This window comes from Megascapheus bottae, chromosome 18 (assembly GCF_031878675.1).
Source record: "Megascapheus bottae isolate mThoBot1 chromosome 18, mThoBot2.hap1, whole genome shotgun sequence".
Classification (NCBI taxonomy): Eukaryota; Metazoa; Chordata; class Mammalia; order Rodentia; family Geomyidae; genus Megascapheus; species Megascapheus bottae.
Window position 1 is genome coordinate 10,716,625 of NC_143526.1, and position 25,908 is coordinate 10,742,532.

Consider the following 25,908-nt stretch of genomic DNA (forward strand, 5'->3'; position numbering starts at 1 on the left):
GGCACTGTGGTAGAGAGATAGCCTTAAGATGAAGAGCTCAGGGATAGTGCCCAGGCCCAGAGTTCAAGCTCCACGACCAATTTAAAAAAAAAAAAAAAAAAAAAGAAGCTATATTTTTCAACTCCCCGCCACAGTTTTGAAGAATTTAAGGTGAAATCTGAAAACCCTACAGGTTTTTTTTTGTTGTTGTTCTTCCATTTTGAGACACAGCTCCACTTCCCCTAGAGGTAGGGGTTTTTTTTGTTTGTTTGTTTGGTGGATGGACCTCAGTTTATGGCAATCAGCAAAAGGGGCTAGGTCTCAAAGTAACTAGAACCAGGACATTCTCCCCCATCCCTCTATAGTTAGGGCCAGAAACACACACTGTTATCCCCACTTTCATGTTCCGTATGCTGCTCCGTCTTCTAGGGAAGGCTGGCAGAGATCACTAAAACTGGGGATGCTCTCAAGAGCAGGGGCTGGAGGAAGCACTTAATATGCCTGAAAGGCTCAGCTACTGGGCCAGGACCAGGGCCTACTGTAAGGCAGTGAGCTGCAGCACTCCCTACAAGTCAGACACACAGGATGCTTCCAGCCCTCTGTCCTGCTACCAAATGCAAGGCTTTTGGACCCTGCAAGATGGTTTACACCGTGGACTGAATACTTTCTTAGCACCAGATGGCCTGACTCTGTCAAGTGTGGTCTGTATAATTATGAAATGCCCTAGTATGAAAGAGAATGAACATCTCCTACTTCCCCCCAGCCCACTACCACTAGTGAAAAGATTTTGACCAGAGGAACAGACTTGCACATGCACTCTGAGGGAGGCCAATTTACATCCTAACAGAGTCAGGGGCAAACTTGCTCTTGGTCTGGCCATCTGGTCCTCCACCAAGACAAAAAATTAGAAAAACAAGGATGGGTTACCTGCCAGCCGCCCCAGGCCCCCGTTCCCAAGGCCAGCATCCTCTTCTATTTCCTCTAGTTCTTCCATGTCCAACCCCAACTGTGAACAAAAGAGGCAGCATTTCAGTATTACTTCATATTTCCCTCAAACACCACACTGAAAGATGTTTAAATCTTGTGAGCTTATACCAAAAACAAGTATCTTTCTTTCAGAATTAAAACCCAATATTAGCACAACAATGTTCATTGCAGCACTATTCACCATAGCAAAGATATGGAACCAACCTAGATGTCCCTCAGTTGATGAGTGGATCAACAAGTTGTGGTATTTGTACACAATGGAATTCTATGCTGCTGTCAGAAAGAATGACATCGCCCCATTTGTTAGGAAATGGAAAGACTTAGAAAAAATCATATTAAGTGAAGTAAGCCAGACTCAAAGGAACTTAGGCTCAATGGTTTCCCTCATTCGTCATAATCAGTAGAAACCTTGGGCTCTACTAGCAGAGATCTGCAATAGAGCAAAATCTTGATACATAAGGCCATATAGTATGAAGCTAATTGAAAGGACCTCCAGGATATTGAAACAAAAGCCATATAACGAATGATTGTTGTCCTTAATGTACTATGTTGTCTCTCATCTCCTTTGCTGTCCCTTGGTTATCTCATATTGTTATAGTATCTCACTTTGCTATCTGATATATTGAATTTATTTGTATTTGGATATTTGAAATTTGATAGGGAAGGGGGGAAAACCAAGATGGGTGGGGGGTGTGGGAGGGGGAGGGAAATGGGTACCAAGACATGTGAAAGGGTATCAATGTATGTGAATTAATGCACCTTCTATCTGGCAAATATCATGTAACCCTCTTACTAATTACAATAAAAAATGCAAAAAAATAAATAAATAAAACCCAATATTAAACTTAGTATTATATAAGGGGTAGAACTGACTGAAATAAAGTGGTAATGTGTGGAGATATGAAAATGCATCCCTTCATTCCTGTACATCTGATATGAGCCAATTAGGAAAAGAAGGGTGAGCAACCCTTTTAAGTTTGTTAACACCAAGGAAATCTTTTCCCACTTCCTGTCTCTCTGAATTGTTCCCTGCAGATATCTATATGCAAACACTTACTATGGGACCTCCGATGGCCAGCTTTCAAGTACATAATGTCAGGGTTCATCTATGCAAGCCTGTATCAACATGTTATTGCTTTTACTGAGAGGCTTCTCGGGATTGAACCCAGAGCTTTGTGTATGTTAGGTAAGCTCTCTGTAATTGAGCTATATCCTCATCCCTGCCGTGCAGTACTAATATCTTATGCTTCTATGAAATTCATGTACATTTTATGTGTAGATATGTTCATACCCCTCTCAGGCATATACCTTGGAGTGGAATTGCTAGGTTTAATGGTAATTCCATGTTTATCTTGTTAAGTAACTGCCAGATTATTTTCCAAAATGACAATAACTGTGTCTTCTGATCATACCAGCAGCAGTATATGAGAACTCCACTTTTGTATCTTTTTTTTTTTTGTCAGTCATGGGGTTTGAACTCTCGGTCTGGATGCTGTCCTTTCAGCTCAAGGCTACTGCCCTACCCCTTGAGCCATAGCACCACTTCCGGTTTTCAAGTAGTTAATTGGAGATAAGAGTCTAACAGACTTTAGTGCCCAGGCTAACTCTGAACTGTGATCCTCAGATTTCAGTCCCTTAAGTAGCTAGGATTACAGGCGTGAGCCACCACACCTGGCTCCACTTTTGTATCTTTAACAACAATTGTCCTCTATCTTTCTGTCTTTATGTCATTCTAGTGGTCATGAAGTAGCATGGTTTTAATTTGCATTTCTTTGGTACTGATAATAAAGAACATCTTTTAATGTACTTGTTGACCATTTTTAACTTGAAAAAATGTGCATTTAAGAACTTCTTGTTTTGTTTCCCCCCTTCCCTATTTCAAAGAAACCAATAAATGTATATATGTTATACATTTATTATAAACGTGTATGTATATATTTATGTATATACAATATACCAGGTCACAAAGTCAGATACAGTAATGACATGAAACTCACTATAAGAGAAAAGAGGGCTGGGAGTTTGGCCTAGTGGTTAAAGTGCTTGCCTAGCATGCCCGAAGACCCGGGTTCGATTCCTCGGTACCACATATATAGAAAAAAGCCAGAAGTGGTGCTGAGGCTCAAGTGGTAGAGCTCTAGCCTTGAGAAAGTCCAAGGACAGTGCTCAGGTCCTGAGCTCAAGCCCAGGACTGCTAAAAAAAAAAAAAGAGAAAAGAAATAGGGGGCCAGGAATTTGACCTAGTGGTAGAGTGCTTGCCTAGCATGCACAAAGACCTGGGTTCGATTCCTTGGTACCATATACATAGAAAAGAAGGCCAGAAGTGGTACTGAGGCTCAAGTGGTAGAGTTCTAGCCTTGAGAAAATCCAAGGACAGTGCTCAGGCCCTGAGCTTAAGCAGAGGAGTGGCACAAAACAAAAACAAACAAAAAAAACCCAGAAAAATAATTTCAGAGTTCATTAAGAACAATAATCACAAAGATAAACCTCTTGTGTCCATATCCTAGAGTTTATTTCAATTGGGAGGGGATAAGGGAAGGGAATGGGGGACAAAAACATGAGAAGGGGTATCGAGGTTCAAGAAGTAATGTACCCATTACCTGACGAATGTAACCGTAACCCCTCTACACATTATCCTGACAATAAAATACAATAAAAAATAAGGTATTATCCTACCGTATATGTGAGAGATAGCCAGAAAGATTAGTGAGAAACCCTTGGGACAACTGCTAATCCACTGAACACGTTTCACTAAGATACCATGAAGACCTACTGCTGCTTGTGGTTTTCAAAACAAGGATAACAATTACTATTTAAGAATTTTGAGCAATCTATACTAAAGCTACATGATGATACAGGAAGAAACAGTTGGAAGACTGTTGTTTTTTTTAACACTTATCTGAAGCAGGTGTTATAAAATGTAGTTTCTTTGGAAGATTTTATGAGAACAGTTTTTTACCTAAAGTCTCTAGTGAAAGTCTTAGAAAAGATAACAAAATCTTAGAAAAGATAACAAGATAGAAAAAGTAGGCAGTTCCTCTTGGCTTCTCTCAAACACAACTGCTATGTAACAGAAAACATGGATATTTTCATAATGCAGTCAATTTCTATAGGCTATTAGGGAAGCTATCAAACAATGTTTTCTGTAGAGATGTGCAAAGAGTTAATGGCATCATAAACCTGAAAAGAATAGCAATAAATTTAGCCTAGAACTCATCCAAAAAAACTTTAGATATATTCTGTGCTACTATAATAACCTCTGAAAATAATTGTGATGAAAATAACTCAGGTAGTCTACTGAATCAAATTATCTAATGTACTGGCATCTTTGACAATTGGTCTAATTGTGTGTAAGTGAAAAGAAAGTCTTCTTTCTCCTCTACCTTCTCTGAAGACATCTTCTATGTAACATTTTTCTTATTTACAAAACAGAAGACAATGGCCTTGGAAGTAATTTAAAAAAAAAAAAAGACCATCACTCGTTTTAAGCTCACTGTCTTTTCATTTTTGAGCTGTAATACACAAACTATTATCAGATCTGGATACACAATCTATATTATTAGACCTTTCGTTTATTTTTAACACATTGTCACACTGTGTTACCTTAGTCTAGCCTGTAAATCCCAGGCTCAAGCAATCCTCTCTTTCCAGCTCCCAAGTAGCTGGGACAACAGGAATAGCTACTGCATCCAGCTCAGATTTAGGATTTACCAGATGTTCTCCATTTTGTATAGTGTGTCTTTTCCCTTTCCTCCTCCTTTTTAGGCTACTGCCCTACCCCTGGAGCCACAGCTCCACATCCCATTTTCTAGTGGTTAATTGGAGATAAGAGTTTTAGGTTCTAAAAGCCATATAATGAGTGACTGTTGTCCTTAATGTACTATGTTATCCCTCATTTCTTTTGCCGTCCATTGGTTATCTCATATTGTTACGATTTTTCACCTTGTTATCTGATATATTTTATATGTGCTTAATTGGTTATTTGTTATTGGATAGGGAAGGGGGAAATCAAGATAAGCAGGGGGAGGGTGGGAGGGAAAAGGGGACCATGTCATGAGAAAGGGTATCAATGTTTGTGAAGTTATGCACCTTCTATCTGGTGAATACAATGTAACCCTTCTATTAATCACAATAAAAAATTATTTAAAAAAGAGAGGCCGGGAGTTTGGCCTAGTGGTAGAGTGATTGCCTAGCATGCACGAAGACCCAGGTTCAATTCCTCGGTACCACATATATAGGAAAAAAGCCGGAAGTGGTGTTGAGGCTCAAGTGGTAGAGCTCTAGCCTTGAGAAAGTCCAAGGACAGTGCTCAAGCCCTGAGCTCAAGCCCAGGACTGGCAAAAAAAAAAAAAAAGACTTTCAGGTTCTTTAGTTCCCGGGCTGGCTTTGAATTGCAATCCTCAGATCTCAGCCTCCTGAGTAGCTAGGATTATAGGCGTGAACATCAGTTTTAAGCTTTGCTGAAGTCCAATGTGTCGTGTCTTTTATTTTATGCTTTTGACATCATGCCTAAGAAACCATTGCTTCTTCCTACATATTCTAAGAGTTTCAAGGTTTATTCTTTTGGTTAACCTGATCCCTTTTGAGCTAATCTGTGATGGTGATGTGAGGTAGGTGTTCAACTCTTTTCATCTGCATGTAAATACCAAATATCCAGCATCACTTGCTGTTCTCTGTTGAATTGTTTTGGTATACTTTCCTTAAAAAACAAGCAACAACAAGAACAACAAAAAACTAATCATGTGTGACACCAAAGGCAAAGGAAACATGAAAACACAAGCAGGACTTCATAAAAGTTTTTAAATGTTGTGAACCAAAGGACACTATCAATGGAGTAGAAAATTAATATACAATAGAAAAAAGCATTTGCTAACCACATATTTAACAAGCTATAAATATCCAAAATGGATAGAAAACTCTTAAAATACCCTAATTTTAAAATATACCTGAACTGATTTTTTCAAAGTAGATATACAAATAGGCAGTAAACATACAAATACATGCTTAACATCACTAATAATTAGGTAAATGGCAAAGAAAATCACACTATAAACAAGGTACTAGTGGCTCATTCCTGTAATCCCGGCTACTTAGAAGGCGAAATTTGAGGACTGGAGTTCAAAACCAGCTTAGGCAGCAAAGTCTGTGAGACTCATCTTTAATCACAAAAAAGCCAAGAGTGAAGTGCTAGTCTTGAGCAATAAAGCTCAAGGACAGTGCCCAGGTCCAGAGGGCCAGCAAAGGAGAGAGACACAGAGAGAGAGAGAGGGAAGGGAAGAAAAGAGGGGGGAGAGAAGAATTTTCACTGGTGAGGATATGGAAATAAAATATTCTTTGTACATTTTTAGAAGGAATGTTAAATGGGACAGGAATCACATGATCCACTCATCCATCTCTCAGAGTATTAAAAGCAAGGTCTTGGAGAAGTATTTGAACACCACATTCATGGTAGCATTATTCTCAATGATTGAAGATGAAAAAACACAGTAGTTATATATCACTGAAAATTAGTCAGCCTAAAAAAAAAATCAATGAAGTACTAACACAAGCTAGAACACAGATAAAGAGGGCATTTTGCTATGTGAAATAAGCCAATCACAAAAGGATATACGTTCTATGATTCCACCTTTCTTTCTGGTAATGTTACTAGGGCTTGAACTTGGTCCTTTGGCTTTTTCCCTCATAACTGTATATTTCTACTTCTAGTTTGCGCTTTCTCTCTGTGTCTCTCCCTCTCCCCCCACCCCCTCTCTCTCTTTTGCTGGTTAACTAGATGTAAGAATCACATAGATTTGTCTGCCAGAGCTGGCTCAAAATCTAATAATCAGATTTCAGGATTACAGTTTTGAGCCCCCAGTGTCCAGCATATGATTCCATTCTTATGAAACACCTAGAGTAGAACAAATTAATAAAAATTAAAATGTTAGTTTTCAAAGCCTGAGGAGAAGGAAATAGGAAGAAGTCACAGTTGAATTAGGTCTAGAATTTCAGTGTAAGAAAATGAAGATTTTCTGGAGATGAATGGTAGTGACAGTTACAGAATACTATAAAAGGGCAGATCTGATGGCTGATTTGCTTGTAATCTTAATTACTCAGAAGGCTGAGGTCTGAAGGATCACAGTTTGAGCCTGCCCAGAAAAGTCTGTGAGACTCCAACTCCAAAATAACCAGCAGAAAGCCAGGCTGGAGATGTAGCTCAAGAGATAGAAAGCCAGTGAGTGAGCAGACAAACCAAGTAAGGACTGGAATTCAAATCTTAGTATCACTAAAAAGGTAATCTTTAATCTTGGTAAAACATTTTCAGCAATAGTTTTCCAGGTTAGGGGAAATGCCTGGTTCTGTTTTGTGGCCCCAAATGAAATGCCATGCTCCAGCTGCTGTTGTCCTCTAAGTCTTTGCTATCATCTGTGTAAGGAAGAATATCCCCAGGAGACTATGTTTTAGGCTTAGGTGCTCAATGTAGCAACATCACAGGTGGGACCTTGAGAGGTGACTATATCATGAGGGCTTCGATCTCTTCTACGGATGAATTCACTGATGGGTTCACAGATGAATGGACTATTATGGGGTGGAGTCTAGTTGAGGAAGCAGGTAATGGGGGCATGCCCTGAAGGGTATTAATTCATCACTGTCCCAGCTTGTTCTCTCTCTGCTATGAGATTATCTATCTCTATGAGATTATTAACATCTAGTTACTTCTAGTTAAGCATTCGCTTCTACCACAAGCTCCTGCCACCATGATAACATCCTCACCTCAGGTTCAATGAGATTCCAAAACCATGAGCTAAAATAAACCTTTAAGTTGATTTTTTTCTCAGGTGTTTTGTCACAACCAAGTTGTAATTGACTAACAAAGCCATGGAGGAAGAGGTAGGAGTCCTCAGCAGGGCTAAATCACCTCATGTTCATGGCTGGATTTAGGTCCCAACAAAGTTCCCAAGCTCCTCAAACACAACAACAACCAAGGCAGGAGTGGGGTGCTAGCAGGAAAACCACCCCTCCCCTCTCTGAAGGCCTTCCACATTTGTGACAATGAGGCAGCACCGTGCTGGGGAAAACCAAGAGGAAACATCGGTATGGCTCTGCCAAAGGCCAGAAATCATCTGTGCAGAGATGAAGCACAAAGGGAGGCTATAGGAAAGGAGACATTTATTCCCATGAGAGGAGCACTTGCTTACTTAGAAAGTACAGTGAGCTTGGGAGGCTGCCTTGGATGGATGAAGAAAACCACAAGTGAATTACCAGATTCAAAAAATAGAAATGAACAGTACCAAAAACTTTTATCATGTTTTCAATCTGGAGTTAGGGGTACAATGGTTTTTAGAAACTCCTAAATCTTAACATTAGGATTCATCCTGTCTTTGCACCCCTCATTTTATCCTTACTTATCCCCTTGAACAAGAGGAACATGGTTCACCAACCCATTCTCCTGCAAAAGGGGAGAACATAATACAACACTCTGCCTCTTCCCCAGGGGAAGCAAATCTTGACATAGCATTTGAGTCTGAGACTGTATTAAGACTTCAATATGCCACAAGAAAATACCCAGAAGCCCCTGCCACCCCAGTACCTGATAAATGGCTTCATCACAAGCATTTTGCAGGCCCAAGTTCACCATTGTGTTTTGCAGCGTTCGGCCCATGTAGAATTCCAGGGACAGGTAATAAATGCGCTGTGAAAGGAAAGGAAGGCTTTTAGATTTCCCATACCAGGAGGGCTGGGCCATGAGCAAATTCATGAGGCACCAAGACTTCCCCTTCCATCCATCCACACTGACCCTGCACCTGCCAGGGCAGCCACCTTTAAATGCACCGTACATTCCCATGATCAAATCCCCAGTGGAAAGACACTAGATTTCCCTGACATGTAGGGGAAAAACAACAATGACAAAAAGGGAAAACCCTGAATACACAAGTCCTCCTTCATCCTCTGGCAGTACTGGAATTTCAACTCAGGGCCTTATGCTTGCTATGCAGGCACTCTCCACTACTTGAACCACGCTCTCGGTCCTTTATTTATTTATGCCTTCTACATAGCTGTGATGACAGGTGTACATCACCAACTGACCGAGATGGAGTCACCCTGGGCTTTTTCTTTGCCTCAACTAGCCTCACATTTTGATCTTCCTGATGTCAGCCTCCAGAGTAGCTGATAATGCAAGTATGTGTCACTCAGCCTGAGCACAGCTTTGAAACACATGTGAAGTACTATTTTAATAAACATCAGTAGAGGGGGTAGGGAGTTGGTGGGGGAGGTGGGAGAAAATGAGGGATGGGTGACAAATTCAAAAAGAAATGTACTTATTACCTGACTGTAACCCCTCTGTACATCACATTTTCAAGTAATTTTTTTTTAAATCAGTGCAGTTAGCAGATGCTGGTGGCTGAATGGAAGCACTAGGCAGTTATTTGCCTGCAGATGAGTTGAGTGGGGAGTGGAGGAGGAGGGAAGACTTCCATGCTAAGTGAGGTACTATATAACTGCTGCCACACAGACTGCTCCCTGAACTAAGCAGAGCTCCAAGAGCTACAGCTGGAGCTCAGACCTGTGCTCAGACTTGCTGAAAAGCCTGTGGCAAGCTCCCCTCCCAGCACAGAGGAAGCTTTCAGTGGAGTTCTCTTATCTACCTGACTGATCACCCAGAAGAGAAGCACAATAGTTTCCTGTCTTCTTCCCACAATTTTGCAAACCAGAATATACTGAACTAATATGTGGGGAGCAAAGACTGAAGTCTGTTAACATGCCAGGCCAGACTGGTTACACTCCATTGTCCTCTACCTCAGTCCCATTCAGTGAGTGCAGAGAATCACAAACACTGCCTGTTCTGGGACCCAAGACAACCTTGTGAATTCTAAAGTAGAACCTCTTAATGAATGCCCCTAAAAACTGGATTGTTCAATCAATTCCTTTCAAGGCATTTGCTATTCCTCTAGAAACTGCTTTCTGCCTTAAGAAAAGGGTATTTACTTAGTTCCAACTACCCATAGCTCAGTTTCTACTGCTCCCTGTTGTGCCATTAAAGGCAAGGCCTAGGAAAAACCTTCTCTACAGAATAACTTTAACTGACAGATTGAACAGAACAACAACTACGACTCTGAGATCCCACAATAACAACCAAGGGAAGTGACAGCCATGGCTGAACACTAAAGCAAATGGTAAAGCAACAGGAGTAATAGCCCCTGCATAGACTTCACATAGGCCACAAATACTTCCTGATCTCCACAGTGACTGTAAAAACAGCCAAACATTCACTGCTAGAGACTGAGCTGAATTCCCCACACAGGAGGATGGATGAGACTCTGCCTAGGCCCAGAGTGGTAACCTGGAAAGTGAGCTAGCTACAGTAACATTACAGCAAAGAAACCCAGTCATACTGATAAGGTACTGGGATGTAATATGGAGAGAACTCTGGGGTCTGTCCCCATACTAACTCCACATGAATCACCAGATAGTATTTGACAAACCCAACTAAAGGATATGCTATACAATGCCTAACCAGTACTCATCAAATCAAGGTCATAAAAGACAAGAAGAAATTAACACAGCATCAGGGCTTATGCCATGCTTAGGCTTTTGGAATTAATAAATGATTTCAGTAAAGAGTAGAATACAAGATTAATGCAATATTAATATCAATAGTCACATAATTAATACATAATTAACAATTATTCATGTTTAATGATAATAAAGTTATTCATTATTAACACAAAATACATTAGATTGAGATAGGCCAAATTAAAAAATATATATTAGTTCAGTGCTAGTGGCTCACACCTATAATTCTAGCTACTTAGGACACAGGACACAGAATTGAAGACCCATGTTCAGAGCCAGCCAGCAAGACAAATCCAAGAGACTTTTATCTTCAACTAATCAGTTAAAAACTTGGAAGTGGGAAGTACGGTTCAAGTGGTAGAATGCCAACCTGGAACAAATGAGAGCCTCAGGCCCTGAGTTGAAGTCCCAGGGTGCACACACAAACACATAGATGCACATACATACATATATATGCATATATATATATATACACAATACATACCATACACACATACACACACGATTTGGTATGTTTTCCTTCATTTGTGGAAGCTAGACCTAGAAGACATACATACATGTACTTGCATGTGTATATGTGTATCTATGTGTGTATGTACATGCATATGGATAAAAATAGAAATGACTATAAGGAGAAGGGGAGAGTCATTGCAACTACATATGAAAACTGCATAAAGAGCTTTAATGAAAGCTGTTAATTCTAGGGGACAGGAAGGAGGGGAAAGAGGAACAGGCTCTGGGGTAGGGGTATGTACTAGTGAGAGGGAGGGTGAAAGAGGATGGATACTGTTGAAATTATTTGTCAGCAAATGTGGAAACTGAACAACGAAACCTCTTAAAGTTGAATTAAGAAGAAGGGGGTGGGGTAAAGAGAGTGATGAGGACTGGTTGAAATACACCATAAATACACATGGAAATGTCACAATGAAATCCCCCCCTTATATAGCTAGCATATGCTAATTTTTAATCTAAAATATATTTACAAATTATTCATAATTAGTTGTTAATACATTTATTCTGTTTTTATTTCCGTTTTAGGTTTTTTTTTTTCTTCCTCAGAGCAGATCTGACTATATTGCTTGGAAACTCTTAGACTCTGCCTCCACCTTTCAAGTAGCTGGGAACACAAGCACATACCATCATGCTCAACTTGCTGTGGGTTGCTTTTTGTTTTTGGAATAACTGGGGTTTGAACTCAGGGGCTCATGTTTGCTAGCAAGTAGTGCTCTACCACTTGGGCCATTGCCCTTTTGCACTAAATCACACCAACATCTAAGGAACTCATAAGCACATACTTATCCAAAAAGACAAAAAAAAAGATAGGATTACAAAAGAAGTTCAGTCTTTGATTACCTGATTTTCCTTTTCAGATCATTTAGATGTTTGTCTTCTAAATTTCCACCCAAATTCCAATAGCCTTTAAATCACAAGACCTACTACAGAGCAATTAGCAAGTCCTCACAGTACACCTGCTGTTGCAATGGCTCACAGTCCATTGCTTCTCAATGACTTCCATCACCTTGCACTGTATTTACACTGCACTTGACCAACCAACTTATTGTTTTATGGGGTCTACATGGTGCAAAGGAAGCATGGACTCTGTCCAAACAGTCTGCTGACAAATAGAAAAATATACTGAGCCAACTAGAACCCAGCTGCTTAAGAAGATACTGCCAATTAAGTGTTTACACACAGTCATTTCCCTTTTCCTATGCATTGGTACTTCCCTCATCTATGGGGATCAGTTCCAAAATCCTCAAGGATGCCTGAAACTACCAAATCCTACGTAGGCTAAATATTGCTCACATGAAAACCTTTGGAATGATGAAGTATACGAATATTCCAAATTTGCATACACTTCTGGCCCTATGCATTCAGATATATTTAATATAGTAAGGGATTAATAGCAATACTTGGAAAATAATATTGCTATTTGACAAAAATAAATATGCTACATTGTCTATGAACATGGCCTCTCAAAAATACCTTACTATGCTATAGATCTCAGCATCCTCAATGTCTAACTTTTTTTTTTTTGGTCGTGGGACTTGAACTCTGGGCCTTGGCGCTGTCCCTGAGATTTTCAGCTCAAGGCTACAGCCTTACCCCTTGAGCCACAGAGCCATTTCCAGTTTTCTGGTGGTGTGAGACAGGAGTCTTACAAGTCCAGGAATGGGCACGGTGGCTCACATCTGTAATCCTAGCTACTCAAGAGGTTGAAATGTGAGAATCAAGGTTCAAAGCCAGCCCGGGCACAAAAGGACCTGAGAGTCATATCTCCAATTAACCTCTAGAAAATGGGAAGTGGAGCTTGGCTTAAGGGTAGGGCACTGGCCTTGAGCTGAAGAGCTCGGGACAGTGCCTACGCCGAGTTCAAGCCCCTTGACCCGCCCAAAAAAAAAAAGTCTTATCGACTGTAGTACTCAGGCTGGCTTTGAACTGCAATCCTCAGATCTCAACCTCCTGAGTTTATAGGTATGTGACACCATACATTTTTTCTTTTCTAAAGTCAAGAACTTTCATCTTTTCAATTAAAAGAAACACTTTACAATTTTGCTTAACATATTCAAATAGCCAGCTTTACTATTTTTGTGCTTTGGGGCCAAGCACAAGCACCGCAATACTGCAAAAGACCATGACAAGTGAAAGGACCATATGACTAATGGGCATATATGGTGTGCACTTGCTGAACACAGGAATGACTCTTGATTCAGGCAAAATTGGATTTGTGCAAGATGGTATCACAGCACTGTGAATAATACACAATTTAAAACACATGGATTTACATCTGGAACTTCCCATTGAACATCATATCACAACTTACCATGGGTAGCGGAAACTAGGGAAAGTGAAAGCCAGGAGGGGAGAATTTCTGATACAGGAGGCCTGTTTATCCCCCATTTATCTTGAAATTCTTCCCAAGAAATTTTCTGAACAGTTAACTACTCAAGAATATGGTCAAATTTTGTCTTTTCCTAAAAGTATGTATTTATATTTTTATTTATTTTGCCAGTCCTGGGGCTTGAACTCAGGGCCTAAACACTGTCCTCGGCTTTTTCCATGCTAGAGCTCTACCACTTGAGCCACAGCACCATTTCCAGCTTTTTTCTATATATGTGGTATGAAGGAATCAAACCTGGGTCTTCATGCATGCTAAGCAAGCACTCTACCACTAGGCCAAACTCCTGGCCCCAAAAGTATGTTTTGCTAGGGTTTTTTTTTTCTTTCTGGTTTTATGTTTTTATTCTTCTGTAACTTTTTGCCCTAACACATAACAAGCAGTCTAAAAGTTAGTGTCCATTACACTCAAAAAGTTTAAATTAGTGTATGGGGTTTCATTATTATTACAGGTATCACTCAACAGAGAGATTACACCTTTTTTTCTGAACAAATTTCCTATAAAATTAAAACCTAACATATAAAATTCTTATTTCTACTATTCAGGGAAACCAAAAGTGTTCTTCCAAAAAAACAAGCATACAAACAAAACTGTTGTGTAATGGCATAATAAAATCATATGTCCTTACAGCAAATCTTTAAATCAGAAAATTTCCTAAAGCTGAAAGTACCAGTGACTGTGGCATCTTGTAGCTCTAGGCTACACTCAGGATTTCTGTTTCCAGGTAGTTTTTGGTTTCGGCATCTTACTAAGAACAATAGCCATTTTTTCTCATCAAAATTCTTCCACTCCTCATACAGTTTTAAAATAATCCTGATTATTTCAAAAATCTTTTCCATGTCCACAGAAAGTTCAGCAAACCACTGCCCTGCATCTTTCTGCTGTACAACATAGGCCACATGTAGGCAAGCTAGAGCTATCACGAAAGGAGGATACAGCAGGTAAAGAGCCATTCTGTAGGTATCATTCACTATTCTCCATGCAAGGGGAAGCAACATGTCCTTCTTGGCCCATGTCCTGCACATACTCGAGCAAAGGTCTATAAGGATGATCACTATCAAGTAACAATCCATAAGTTCTAGTCAATAGAATTCACATTCTAATATATGATTCATCTTATAAGGGAATTTTTTTGGGAAGGCATATGAAAATCTAGTTTTCAATACAGAAGTAGCAGCAGCATTCAACCTTGTATTTGAAACCACTCCAAATTCCTCTACTTTAGATGCCAAAAACACACATGTAGGAGCCATTAATACAGGATCTACACTTTTCAGAGAATACCTGGCATAGAATCGCTTGAAATAAACTGTAGCAGTAGCAATAACTTGTTGCCTTAATTTAAGATGTTCACCTAATGCTTGGATAACATTTGTAAAAAATATTTGCAACTTCCAATACTCTTCTGAGAGAAATTTTAAATCCCTTTGGCGCTCCTTCAATAGATGTTGTTTATCCAAAATTTAGTGTAAATAATGGGAGCTCTGCCAAAAGTTCCCTGCCATGGAATACAGTTCTCCCTGATGAAACAGCACCAGCCAGGGGGGCGGCCCATGGAGCGACCACAGACGCGACCAGCCTGGCAACCACGCTGCGGGATCTGAATCAAAAGTATGTATTTTTAAAGGTGTCACAGCTTAATCTTTCAATTTTTTTTTCTTGTCCTGAGTCTTGAATTCAAGGCCTGGGTGCTATCCCTGAGCTTCTTTTGCTCAAGACTAGCACTCTACCCCTTGAGCCACAGTGCCACTTGCAGCCTTTTTCTGAATAGTTTATTGGGGACAGGAGGTCTCACAGACTTTCCTTCCCTAGGCTGGCTGCCTCTGAAGTGTGATCCTCAGATTTCAGCCTTCTAAGTAGCTAGGATTACAGGCATGAGCCACTAGTGCCAGGCTCAAAATGTCTAACGCTTATCTAGCACCAGGAAAAGCCAAGTCTTAACAGTTGCTATCCAAAAGTATGATTACATGTACTTATAAGGACTGGTCACTGAGGCATAAAATGTTGAGCCTAGACTTAAACATTCAATTCTTTTCCATCTTCCTAAGTTTAACACCATGCAACCTTTCAAGTAGTGCTGTGTGTAAAAGCAGGGCAGCAGTGTGGTCCCCAGGTCTGCTGAATACTATCTATCAAAGGACACTGGACACTACCATCCAAAGAAGACTGCAATGGGAGAGCAACAGGCCAAGCACTGCTATAGGCTCTGCTCAACTCTGAGCACTGGACTTCAGTGCTACAAGATGCTGTGTACTTAGGGTCTTTATTTTGCAATTTGCTATAAGAACTTCCATTATTTCCTCAGTTGTTGGGGTTTTGTTTTTTCCAGTTTCCTTAAGACAGTTTAAAGTAGAAACTATCAAACTGGCTTACCCAACAAAATGCAGAAATCAACCATACCTCCACTTCCAGCTTTTTGCTGATCAAGTAGAGGCAAAAGTCTACCATCTACCCAGACTTTAAACCATTAATCCTCAGATCTCCTCTTCCTTAGGAGCTAGGATTAGTAGTGCGAGTCACTGATTCCTGCCAGCTGACTCTTTAATTGAAAAATTTTTTTAAAAAGTTTTTTAAAAGGATAATCTAAAAGACAGAATTTGTTGAGAGTTTGGATTTGTTTGGTGATACTGGGGAGTGAACTGGACCACTTGAACCACATCCCCAATCCTACTTGTTTTTCTTACAAGGTGGCAGCTAGTGAAGCTGGACAGAATGCTCAGATGGAAGCATCGTGTCAGGGTGAACATCCAGCATTTAAACACCCAATACTACGTACTAATTGTGTAAGAACCTAATTTTTAGGACACAGTGAAGTGTTTAGGGGTAAAAAGATATCAAGGCTGCAAATAGCATTCAAATGATTCAGCAGAAAAAATATATTTAGACCTAGAGCAACAGACAAGGTGATCTAATTATGTTAAACATTTACCATTTGGGGAGGAGCCTAGGGGATGAAAAGTGAAGAACTGTCTTTTCTTGCAACTTTAAAAGGTCTATAATCATATAAAACAAAATCTGTAAAAAGTCATGTAATTCAGGTACTGTGTACATGGCTACTTGTTTCTGTGGTGTGCTTTGGTGACTATATAGGGCTCCTTTAAGAAGGCAAGCTGTTGCTGGGGTCTATAAAACCAAACCAGGAAAGGGCCCGTTTCCCAGAGGCCACTGTGGCTGGTGTCACTCCAAGCATGGTCATCTGACCTCTGCTGTCAGGAAACACATTTCCAACAGTTCTACTCAACTCTACAATGCATGTTTAAAATATCTGCATCCAAGACAATAAAAAATTATGAAAAATATCATGCAAAGTACTGTGGGTATAAGTCAGCAACAGTGTGCTTAGCCCTAAAGCTTCAATCCCCAGCACCAAAACAATTTTTTTTATTAGTCATGGGACTTGAACTCTGGGCCTGGGAATTGCCTCCAAGCTCTTCAGCTCAAGGCTACTGTCCTACCCCTTGAGCCACAGTGCCACTTCCAGTTTCCTGGTAATAAAATGGAAATAAGAGTCTCATGGACATTTTAGTGCCCAGGCTAGCTCTGAACGGTGACCCTCAGATCTCAGCCTCCTGAGCTGCTAGGATTACAGGCGTGAGCCAGGGCGCCCCACTCCAAAACAAATTTTTAATAGAAAGTCATTTAAAATTTTGTGAGACAGCTAATGGCTCTTGTCTATAATCCTAGCTACTTGGAAGGTTGAGATAAGGAGGATCATGGTTCCAAGATAGCATGGACAGAAGAGTTCTCTCTTGTTCCCCCCCCCCCAGGTCTCCCCATTCCCCCTAGACCACTTCTCAATCCATAGCTTAGTGCAAGATGCATGCCTGTCGTTCCAAATTATGTAGAAGGCGGAGATTAGGAAGATTATAGTGCCAGGCTGGCCTGGAGGAAGAAGTCTGGAAGATTTCACTTCCACAGAAGGAAGCTAGACATGGTAGCACATATCTGTAATCCCAGAAACAACAGATAGCTTACAGCAGGCAGACTGCAGTTCAGGGGAACTAGGACAGGAAAACAAGAACACCACTAAAAATAACCAATGAGGGCTAGGAATGTGGCCTAGTGGTAGAGTGCTTGCCTAGCATGCCTGAAGCCTTGGGTTTTTCAGTACCATGTACATAGAACAAGCTGGGAAGTGGTGCTGTGGCTCAAGTGGTAGGGTTCTAGTCTTGAGAAAGCCCAAGAACAATGCTTAGGCCCTGAGTTCAAGCCGAGAGAGAGAGAGAGAGAGAGAGGAGAGAGAGAGGAGAGAGAGAGAGAGAGAGAGAGAGAGAGAGAGAGAGAGAGAGAGAGAGAGAGAGAGAGGAAGAGAGAGAGAGAGAGAGAGAGAGAGAGAGAGAGAGAGAGAGAGAGAGAGAGAGAGAGAGAGGAGAGTACACATATACACACACAGAGAGAAGTGGATATAGTACCCAAAGAACTAGTTATGGTACAATGGATGATGCTTGCCAGGGTAACTGGCTCAGGTGGTTTGATTAAGTAATGAATTCTGGATTGGGACTACCTGACAGTATTCCAGAAGGGGGAGAGTCAAATTAATCATCAATGGCTAAAGACTGAATCAATCTTGTTTAAGACAGGAACTGAGGGTCAATCAATCATTCATGGCCAATGGTTTAACTAATCTGTGCAAAGAGATGAAACCTCTATTATCCTCAACTGAGGAAGGATAGCTCCCAAATTAGTGACCACGTACAGGAACACCTGTAGACCAAGGACATTCCAAAGCCCTATCTCATTCCTTGCTCTATGCCCATCTTTCTATGTTGCTCCTAAGTTGTACACTTCATAACAGTCTAATAGATATAAGTAAGGCACTTCTCTAGGTTTTGTGAGCAGCCCTAGAAAATTGAAAAACCCCAGAATCAAAGCACTAACTTGTGACTGGCATCTAAATGGAACAGGTTTGTGGTGTCTAATGCTAACTCCATGTGGACAGTCAAGAATTAAACTGAGGCCAGATGCAGTGGCTCACGAGTGTATCCTAGCTACTCAGGAAGCTGAGATCTGAGGATCACTGTTCAAAGCCAGCCCAGGAACTAAAGTCAATAAGGTTCTTATCTCAAATTAAGCACCAGAAAACTGGAAGTGGTGCTGTGGCTCAAGGGGGTAGGGCAATAGTCTTGAGATGAAGAGCTCAAGGACAACGCCCAAGCCCCGAGTTCAAGCCCCAGGACCGACAGAAAAAAAAGAATTAAACTGAATTACAGGATACCTAGTCAGTGGCAACCAGTTTTTAATGAAAAAAAAAAAAAACAACATATACATTGATTTTAATGTTAACCACCCCTCCAAAAAGAAATCTTCACAAAAACATCCAGAATGATGGACAGTAATCTGCATGCAAACAGTAATCAACAGTGTCCAGAGGCTAGACTGTGTCCTAAGGAAAAGCATGGTACATACAGGTTAGACTCCATACCTAGTAAATAATGGGTTAACTCTACCTTACACTTGACTGAAGTCAGGGTTATCAGTAATCTGAAACAGCTGCCCACTATCAGCCTCAATCAGGGAAAATAACTGAGTTATCTGTGATCAGGGAAGCCTACTCACAGGACTCAAGATCGACATCAGCCATGCAAGTGGAAATACATCACACCTAGAAGGAATTTTAAAAAGCCTTAAGCAGCTAGTCTTACCACTGACTAGACAAAAGAAAATCTCAGAACTGATCCCAGAACAGCTGTGGTTGTTAAATACTGCTCTGGATTATCTTCATCTCCTGGGTTCATCCAGGCTGTAAAACTAGTCATATTCATTGTGATTATCTTATGAGAAATACCTAAGACAGCAAGCAGTTTGGGCCCCATATTAAAGCTGTTTTTCCAAGAATCTATTACTACCATTGGCCTAAGTTTATAGATCCATATTATAACTGATCAACAAATCCACTGCAAAAGTATGGAGTGGGCTGGGAGTTTGGCCTAGTGGTAGAGTGCTTGCCAAGCATGCACAAAGACCTGGGTTCGATTCCTCGGTACTACATACATAGAAAAACCCAGAAATGGTGCTGAGGCTCAAGTGGTAGAGTTCTAGCCTTGAGAAAGTCCAAGGACAATGCTCAGACCCCGAGCTTAAGCCTAGGACTGGCAAAAAAAAAAAAAGTATGGTGTGTTGGCAACCACTTTGTACCAGACCCCTGGAAGAAGGTGAGCATCTGTGCATTCCAGAAGTGCCCACGGGATGTGGTGACTCCCATAAATGGGCACTGTCTGTCATGTGCTTTGAGAGTCATGATGACATTTTGTATCCTGACCTTGCAAGGTCTACTCTTCCTGTCTCATCCCAACTTCTCTGAAGGGTCTTCAGTAATCTAAACCCTTTGTTGCACCTTGCTAAGAAGATGCAATAAACTGTTTCTGGATGAAGATAGAATGTTAATTTAAACTGGAAATATTTATGAGCAAATCCAAAACTGTAACATATTAGAATGGCCAGAAATCTCAAGTAGATGTAGCTTACCTCCTTTCATTTTAAAGATTGAGGGGGGGGGAATCGGAGGGTTGGGAGGGGTGAATGAAAATGTTGAAAGGGGTAACATTGATAGAAGATATTTATAAACTGCTTTGTTATGTGACACAAAATGAAAAATATCTGAGGTAAAGAAATATACTTCCAGCACTTGGAAGGTTGAAGTCGGAGGGTAGAAAATTCAAAGCCAGCCTGGGATATAAAGTGAGTTCCAGGCTAACATGAGCTACAGAGAACCTGTTTTTCAAAAAAATCCACTCTAATCCACAGTAGGAGAAAATGAGTGGTAAAACCAGGACTAAATGGAGATTGAGGTTAATGGTGTAAGAGTGTTAATAAGCACTTACCAAGTAGGTGCAACGTCCCAGGTTCAATCACCAGCACCAGAAAAAAGAATTGTAAAGGAGTTTGACTCATACAGAATCCTCCCTTGCCTCACAGCGCTTTCACCTCTAAGCTGTAAAGAATTCTAGGGACTACCATTTCAGACCTGACTTCAGACTACTCCACAAGTGTTTCCTCTTGCTAAGTATAGACTCTTTTTTCCTCCTTCCAGTCCTAGGGTTTGAACTCAGGGCTTGGGCACTGTCCCTGACCTTTTTTTTTTTTTTTTTTTTTGCTCAAGACTAGCACTCTCCCACTTGAGCAACAGCTCCACTTCTGGCTTTTTTTGGTGTTTAATTGAAGATAAGAATCTCCCAGACTTTCCTGACTAGGCTGGCTTTGAACCATAATTTTCAGATCTTCTAAGTAATTAGGATTATAGACATGAACCACCAACACCTGGCTCAGAGCTTTCATTTTTAGCCAAAATTTTTTACTTGTTGACTGGCTAGGTGGGTTGTTTGAAATAAATTTTCTGAAAGGTGGTAATCATCACCTCTGTAATCTAAAAATCGAGGCAAGACTGTAAGTTCAGCCTTGGTTACATAGCAATCTTGTCTCCAAAACAAAACAAAAACCTTCTTCTATGCTCTCAAGTTTATTTCTGCCGTTACTAAAAATAAAGAACGAAAAGAGTTATGAAACAATAGATTCAACCCAATGCTAGTTTATGTGGTTAAAAACCAAAATTACTATCAGTATAGAGGGTCTACCTACTAAGTAGAAGGTCCTTGAGTTCAAACCCCAGTAGTGCCAGAAAAAAATATATAGGGAGAGAGAACACAAAACATGTCTTTACTAGGTGGTGAGATTAACTTTTTCTAAATGCTTATCAATTTTCTAGTTTGCCCTCAAGTAATTTTTAAAGACAAAAATAATAAAAATACTTGTTCGATCAAATATAACTATGCAGTCTGAAATGTGGTGCTTCAAGTCCCTGGGGCTGGGTCTCAGGCCAGGTGAGAAGGATGGCTGTGCAATTTTTGTGTGTGTGTGTGTGTGTGTGGGTTATGGGGCTTGAACTCGGCCTGGGGGCTGTCCCTGAGCTCTTCAGCTCAAGGCTACCACCTTAAGCCAAGCCCCACTTCCCATTTTCTAGAGGTTAATTGGAGATAAGATAAGGGTCCTTTTGTGCCTGGGCTGACATTGAACCTTGATCATCAAATCTCAGCCTCCTTTGTAGCTAGGATTACAGGCTTGAACCACAGCGCCTGGCTTGGCTGTGCAAGTTTTTATTGGAAGCTACTTCCCCTCATAAGCCCTGCCAGGCTAGTTTCAGGCCCCTTCCTAAGCAAACACGTAACTTCTACATTTCCACAGACGGCCACAGCAATAGACAACCCAAGAGGGACCTCTCACTGAGAACAGGGAAACCGGTTCTGATAGAGGAGCTGATTCTGTGACGTCCTTCATCCTTGGGCCCATCACTTCAGGAGCTCTAAGTGTCCTCTGGCTCCTGGGCAATGACCTTGAATGTGCAAGCAAAGCTCTGTACTTGTCATCCGATGCCTGGACAATTCAAATGAATCTGTTTATCAGAGCTCTTCCATTAGCAGGGAATTCTGGGGAGGCCACTACCTCTTGGCCAGTTTCCCTGGCAGTTGTCCTAAGCTGTTGTTTTAATAACCTGTCTTAGCCATTTGGAGCCACTTCTCCCTAAGCTGTCTTGCATACTAAATAGGAAGAAGTCTAATTGATATGCTAAAAATTCTGTCCGTGTTACTGTCTTTATTTTAGAAAAAAATAAAATAAAGAAAACCCCGTGGAGTTTGATAAAGCAATCAATCTTACTCTTGGCAAGTATCAAACATACCTTAATGCCCTACAAAAATACTCTAAAATACCATCAACAAAGCAACTGCCCTGTACTCAGATGAATTCTGCAAATCAAATCTTTGCTAAGTGGCCTCAGACCTGCAAGTGTGTCTTTCTCCTTGTCAGTTCCCACTCTACCTTAGTATAAGAGAGACAACTCTGTATGGTCAAGAGCAAAACAAATGACAACAGGAGGCTGTCTGAGATTATGATACACCCTTCAAACTGAAAACACAACTGACTTGGAACTGCTGTTTTTAAATGAAAAAGTGACATGTTTATGAACAGAAAAGCCACCACACTGTGCAACATACGGGTATTACATGTGTGATACTTCGAGCCAGAGAAAGATCTGGAAGGAAACTAACATCTTAACATGGTTGAATAATAATGAAGAGTATCAGGAACTTTCTTCTTCTATTGTATTGTGTGGTTTACAAACTATAAAAAGTTAACAATTACTAAAGCAATCTTTGTGAACTTTAACCCAAGTATTCAGAGACTGTGTAAGAACCTCAAAGACAAAAGACAGTGCACCCCATCTCTGAACTTTGTTGGCTCTCTCTCATTTTAAGCAGGCATCACAATCACTTTCTTCTTGCCAGGCTTGCCAAAACCAACCCCCATAATTCCTTGCAGATGACCGACCTCATCACCTTCCAGCCCAGAAAACTTTAAGAGGCCTAGTTCCAGACCCCTCTTGCTGCCTCAAAAAAACTCCAAAAAATAACAAAAAAATAAAAGGGGGGGTGGGGGTGGTGAGAGAAAGAAAGCATCGACAGTTGCAGCCATCCCGGCGAAGGCGCGACTAAAAACCTGCCAGAACATTTCACCGGGGACTTCAGGCCTCGCGATTCGCCATCCAGTCGGACCCTCCCTTCCCCGGCCGGCCCTGCGCGAGCTCCCAGCGGAAAGGTCCCGCAGACTTCCGCCTCCCGGAGCACAGAAGGCCCGGTGGTGCGGCGGACGCCCCCCGGGCGAGAGGCGAATCCGCTGGGTGGGGCGGGGCGGGGGTCCCGGGCAGGCTTGAACCGCCCCCCCCCACGGAGGGGAAATGTGGAGGAGGAGGTAGAGCGCCCACCCGAAGACCAGCCTCCCGGGTGCGAAGAGTGTGGGCTGTGGGTGTGTGCAGGGACCCCCTCCGAGGAGACCCGCACCGCAACCCGCCGCGCCGACGTGCGCCGGTCTCTCCGGGAGGCTGTGTGGCTCCGGGTCACCTCACGCAGCCGAGGGGGTGGCGCGCGGAGGGGGTGGCGCGCGGGGTCCCGGAGCCCCGGCAGCCCTCAGCAGGGGCGGGGCAGCGGCGCGGCGGGATGAGGGGAAGGAGGGGGGTGGCCCCGGGGCCGACGCGGCCGCCTCACCTTGGGGTCGCGCTCGTAGTAGTGCTGCTGCGTGCGGATCCAGCGGCCCACCAGGTGGTCGCGCACCGTGTGCGCCAGCGCGAAGAAGTAGTCGCGAGGCGTGGCCACGTTGCGGTCCTTGACCAGCGTGAAGTGCAGGTGCCGGTTGAAGCTCTTCCGCACCTCGGCCACGTCGCCCAGCCCGGCCAGGCCGCGCACGCTGATCTGCCTCCGCTTCTCCATGTCCGTCAGCGGCTTCGCCATCGCGCTGGCCGACGCGGAAGACTACCGGCGTGGAGGAGAGCAGCGAGGAGATACCCTCAACCAGGGATGCGGCCGCGTCTCTGGCCGCCGGGAGACTGCGGCGTCTGCGGGCTGGACCCGGCCACGCCTGCGCTCTGCGCGGGGGGCGGGGCCACGCAGTGGAGGCGGGGACCAGGGCATGGGCGGGGCTTCCAGCTGTCTATGGGGCGGTGCCCCCAGGGATGGGTATTAACCCTGGACTAGGGCAAGATGAGGACCAAATGGCAATCTGAAATGACACCCCACTTTGGCCTTCGCTTATATTTACCTTATGGGGAAAATAGTGGGAAGCCATTCCAGGCTTCTCCTGGGGCAGTCAAGGAGAAGAACCCCACTGTCCAGGGACCTTATGGAGTTTCTGGGGCTAGAGACCCTCACCCAGCACAAGGTCACCGGATGACCCTAAGAGCGCCCTGGATGAGCTGTGTGACCGACTCATGGTGAATGTTAACCTCCACCGTGTAGTGGACCCAGTCCCTTGAGTTGAGGTGGGGGGGAGGGTGAGCTCTGAAAATACCACTATAGGAAAAACGCAATCTAACTGCCAATCCAGACCAGGGTGACAGCCTTGGGGAAAACCAGCAGCAAGTAGACAGGAGCATGAGGGCACACTGAGGCCACCACTAAGAACCATTATCGCTCCTCCTCTGAGTGACCACAGAATCCTCACTGAGAAACCACACACCAGCACACATTGGTTCAAAACATGGGCTTCATGATGCACTCTAACCCCAGCATCCAGTGACAGAGTAGAAAGAAGGAATCAGTGAGCTGGCAACAGGAGCTCAGTCCCTTTGACAGAAATGGTAGCCTCCTCCACATCATTCCAGGTAGCTTCAAGTGTGGTGTCTGAATATGGCTTCTCCTGCAGACCTGATCTGTTGGATCTCTGCACATAGAGGTGTCTTATGTGAGCTTCACCTAAGCTCCACTGTGCCATTAGCTTCCCTCTGTAATTTACTCCTAAACTATATATCCGAGGGATTCTAGAGCCAACCAGATCACATTTCAGTCACTGACTGCAGGGGGGGGGGGGTGTCTGACTTGGCTGGAGGCTAGGGATGCTGAAGCAATCCTAGTTTGATTGGGCAATTTTGGAGAGGTCATAAAAATGATGGTTGCCTGTGAACACTCATACTTCTCTAGGAAGTAGATTCCAAAGGAAGCTTCCAAAGAAAAAAAGAAAAAGGGCTAGGCTTATATACAGTCCTGTAACCCCAAAACCTGTGAGGAAGGATAAGTGTGGCAAAAAGGAAATTTACATAAGGATAAGTGTGGCGAAAAGGAAGTTTACATTACTTTCAACAAGTACTGAAAGTGTAAGAAACAACTTAACATGCTTTTGCTGAGCCCTGCGAATGAACTAAAAGCCCTCTACCTTTGTATATGTGCCCTTTGATCTGACTTAGTCTCTGCTACAGTCACTTTGCAACCACCTTGGGCTCCAGGAAAGACCAGATTCACCGATAAGCATCTTCTGCTGGAAGGCAAACTATCTTCCAAAAAGGCAATGCTTTCACATCATCTTGAAGACAGTCAAAAATTCTGGCAACTTCTTTTTGTTCTATCCCCAGAGACACCCCAGAGACAACCAAGTGTGACTTGAGACTGACTTAACTATACATACCTTTACTCATCTACTGCCCCCAATTTTCCCCATTTAACTTAAGGCCAATGTCTGTACCTTTGAAGACAGTTGATGATTACCGAAGTGTTGCTTTCCCTAGGCAGTCGTCTTTTCTCCTGAAAATGAATGACTTTCCTTCATTATGGCTAAATAATACTCCATTGTGGCTTATACCTCACTATAATGTATTAGGATAGTAAAATCTACACCCAACAAGGTGGTATTGAAGAGCTAAAAAAGCGTCCCCATTCTGAAGCAGCAACTGTCTTGTTTATGTAAACTGTGAGTGACCCAAAAGTGCACCTAAATTAAAGAAACAGAATTGTGGTGCCATTAAGTCCCAGGAACTAACCTGTCTGTGTTAAAATTAACCAGAACTCGTGTAAATTCAAGGGATGGTATTTGTTTTACAAAGCAGAACTCGCGTGTAAATTCAAGGGATGGCATTTGTTTTCTAAAACCATAAAACTACCCTTAGACAGCTAATTAGGACTCTACTGGTATAGGAATCCCCCTTAGCTACAAATGCCCTGAACTGTCCCTAA

At 42.3% G+C, this 25,908-nt stretch overlaps 1 protein-coding gene and 1 pseudogene across 1 annotated transcript in view; both read right to left on the bottom strand.

Moving 5' to 3' along the window:
- Nucleotides 1-23,799, bottom strand: part of Pygb (glycogen phosphorylase B) — a 44,894-nt gene extending 21,095 nt beyond the window's left edge. Inside the window, exons 1-3 of the mRNA XM_090351900.1 lie at nucleotides 23,455-23,799; nucleotides 8,537-8,638; nucleotides 907-985 (exon numbers count right to left, since the gene is read on the bottom strand). Of these exons, the coding sequence (XP_090208026.1) occupies nucleotides 907-985; nucleotides 8,537-8,638; nucleotides 23,455-23,697 (424 nt within the window). The 5' untranslated portion in view covers nucleotides 23,698-23,799. The remainder of the gene's footprint in view (nucleotides 1-906; nucleotides 986-8,536; nucleotides 8,639-23,454) is intronic.
- LOC150050091 (cyclin-C-like) lies at nucleotides 14,126-15,868 on the bottom strand (annotated as a pseudogene).
- Nucleotides 23,800-25,908: the final 2,109 nt, after the last annotated feature.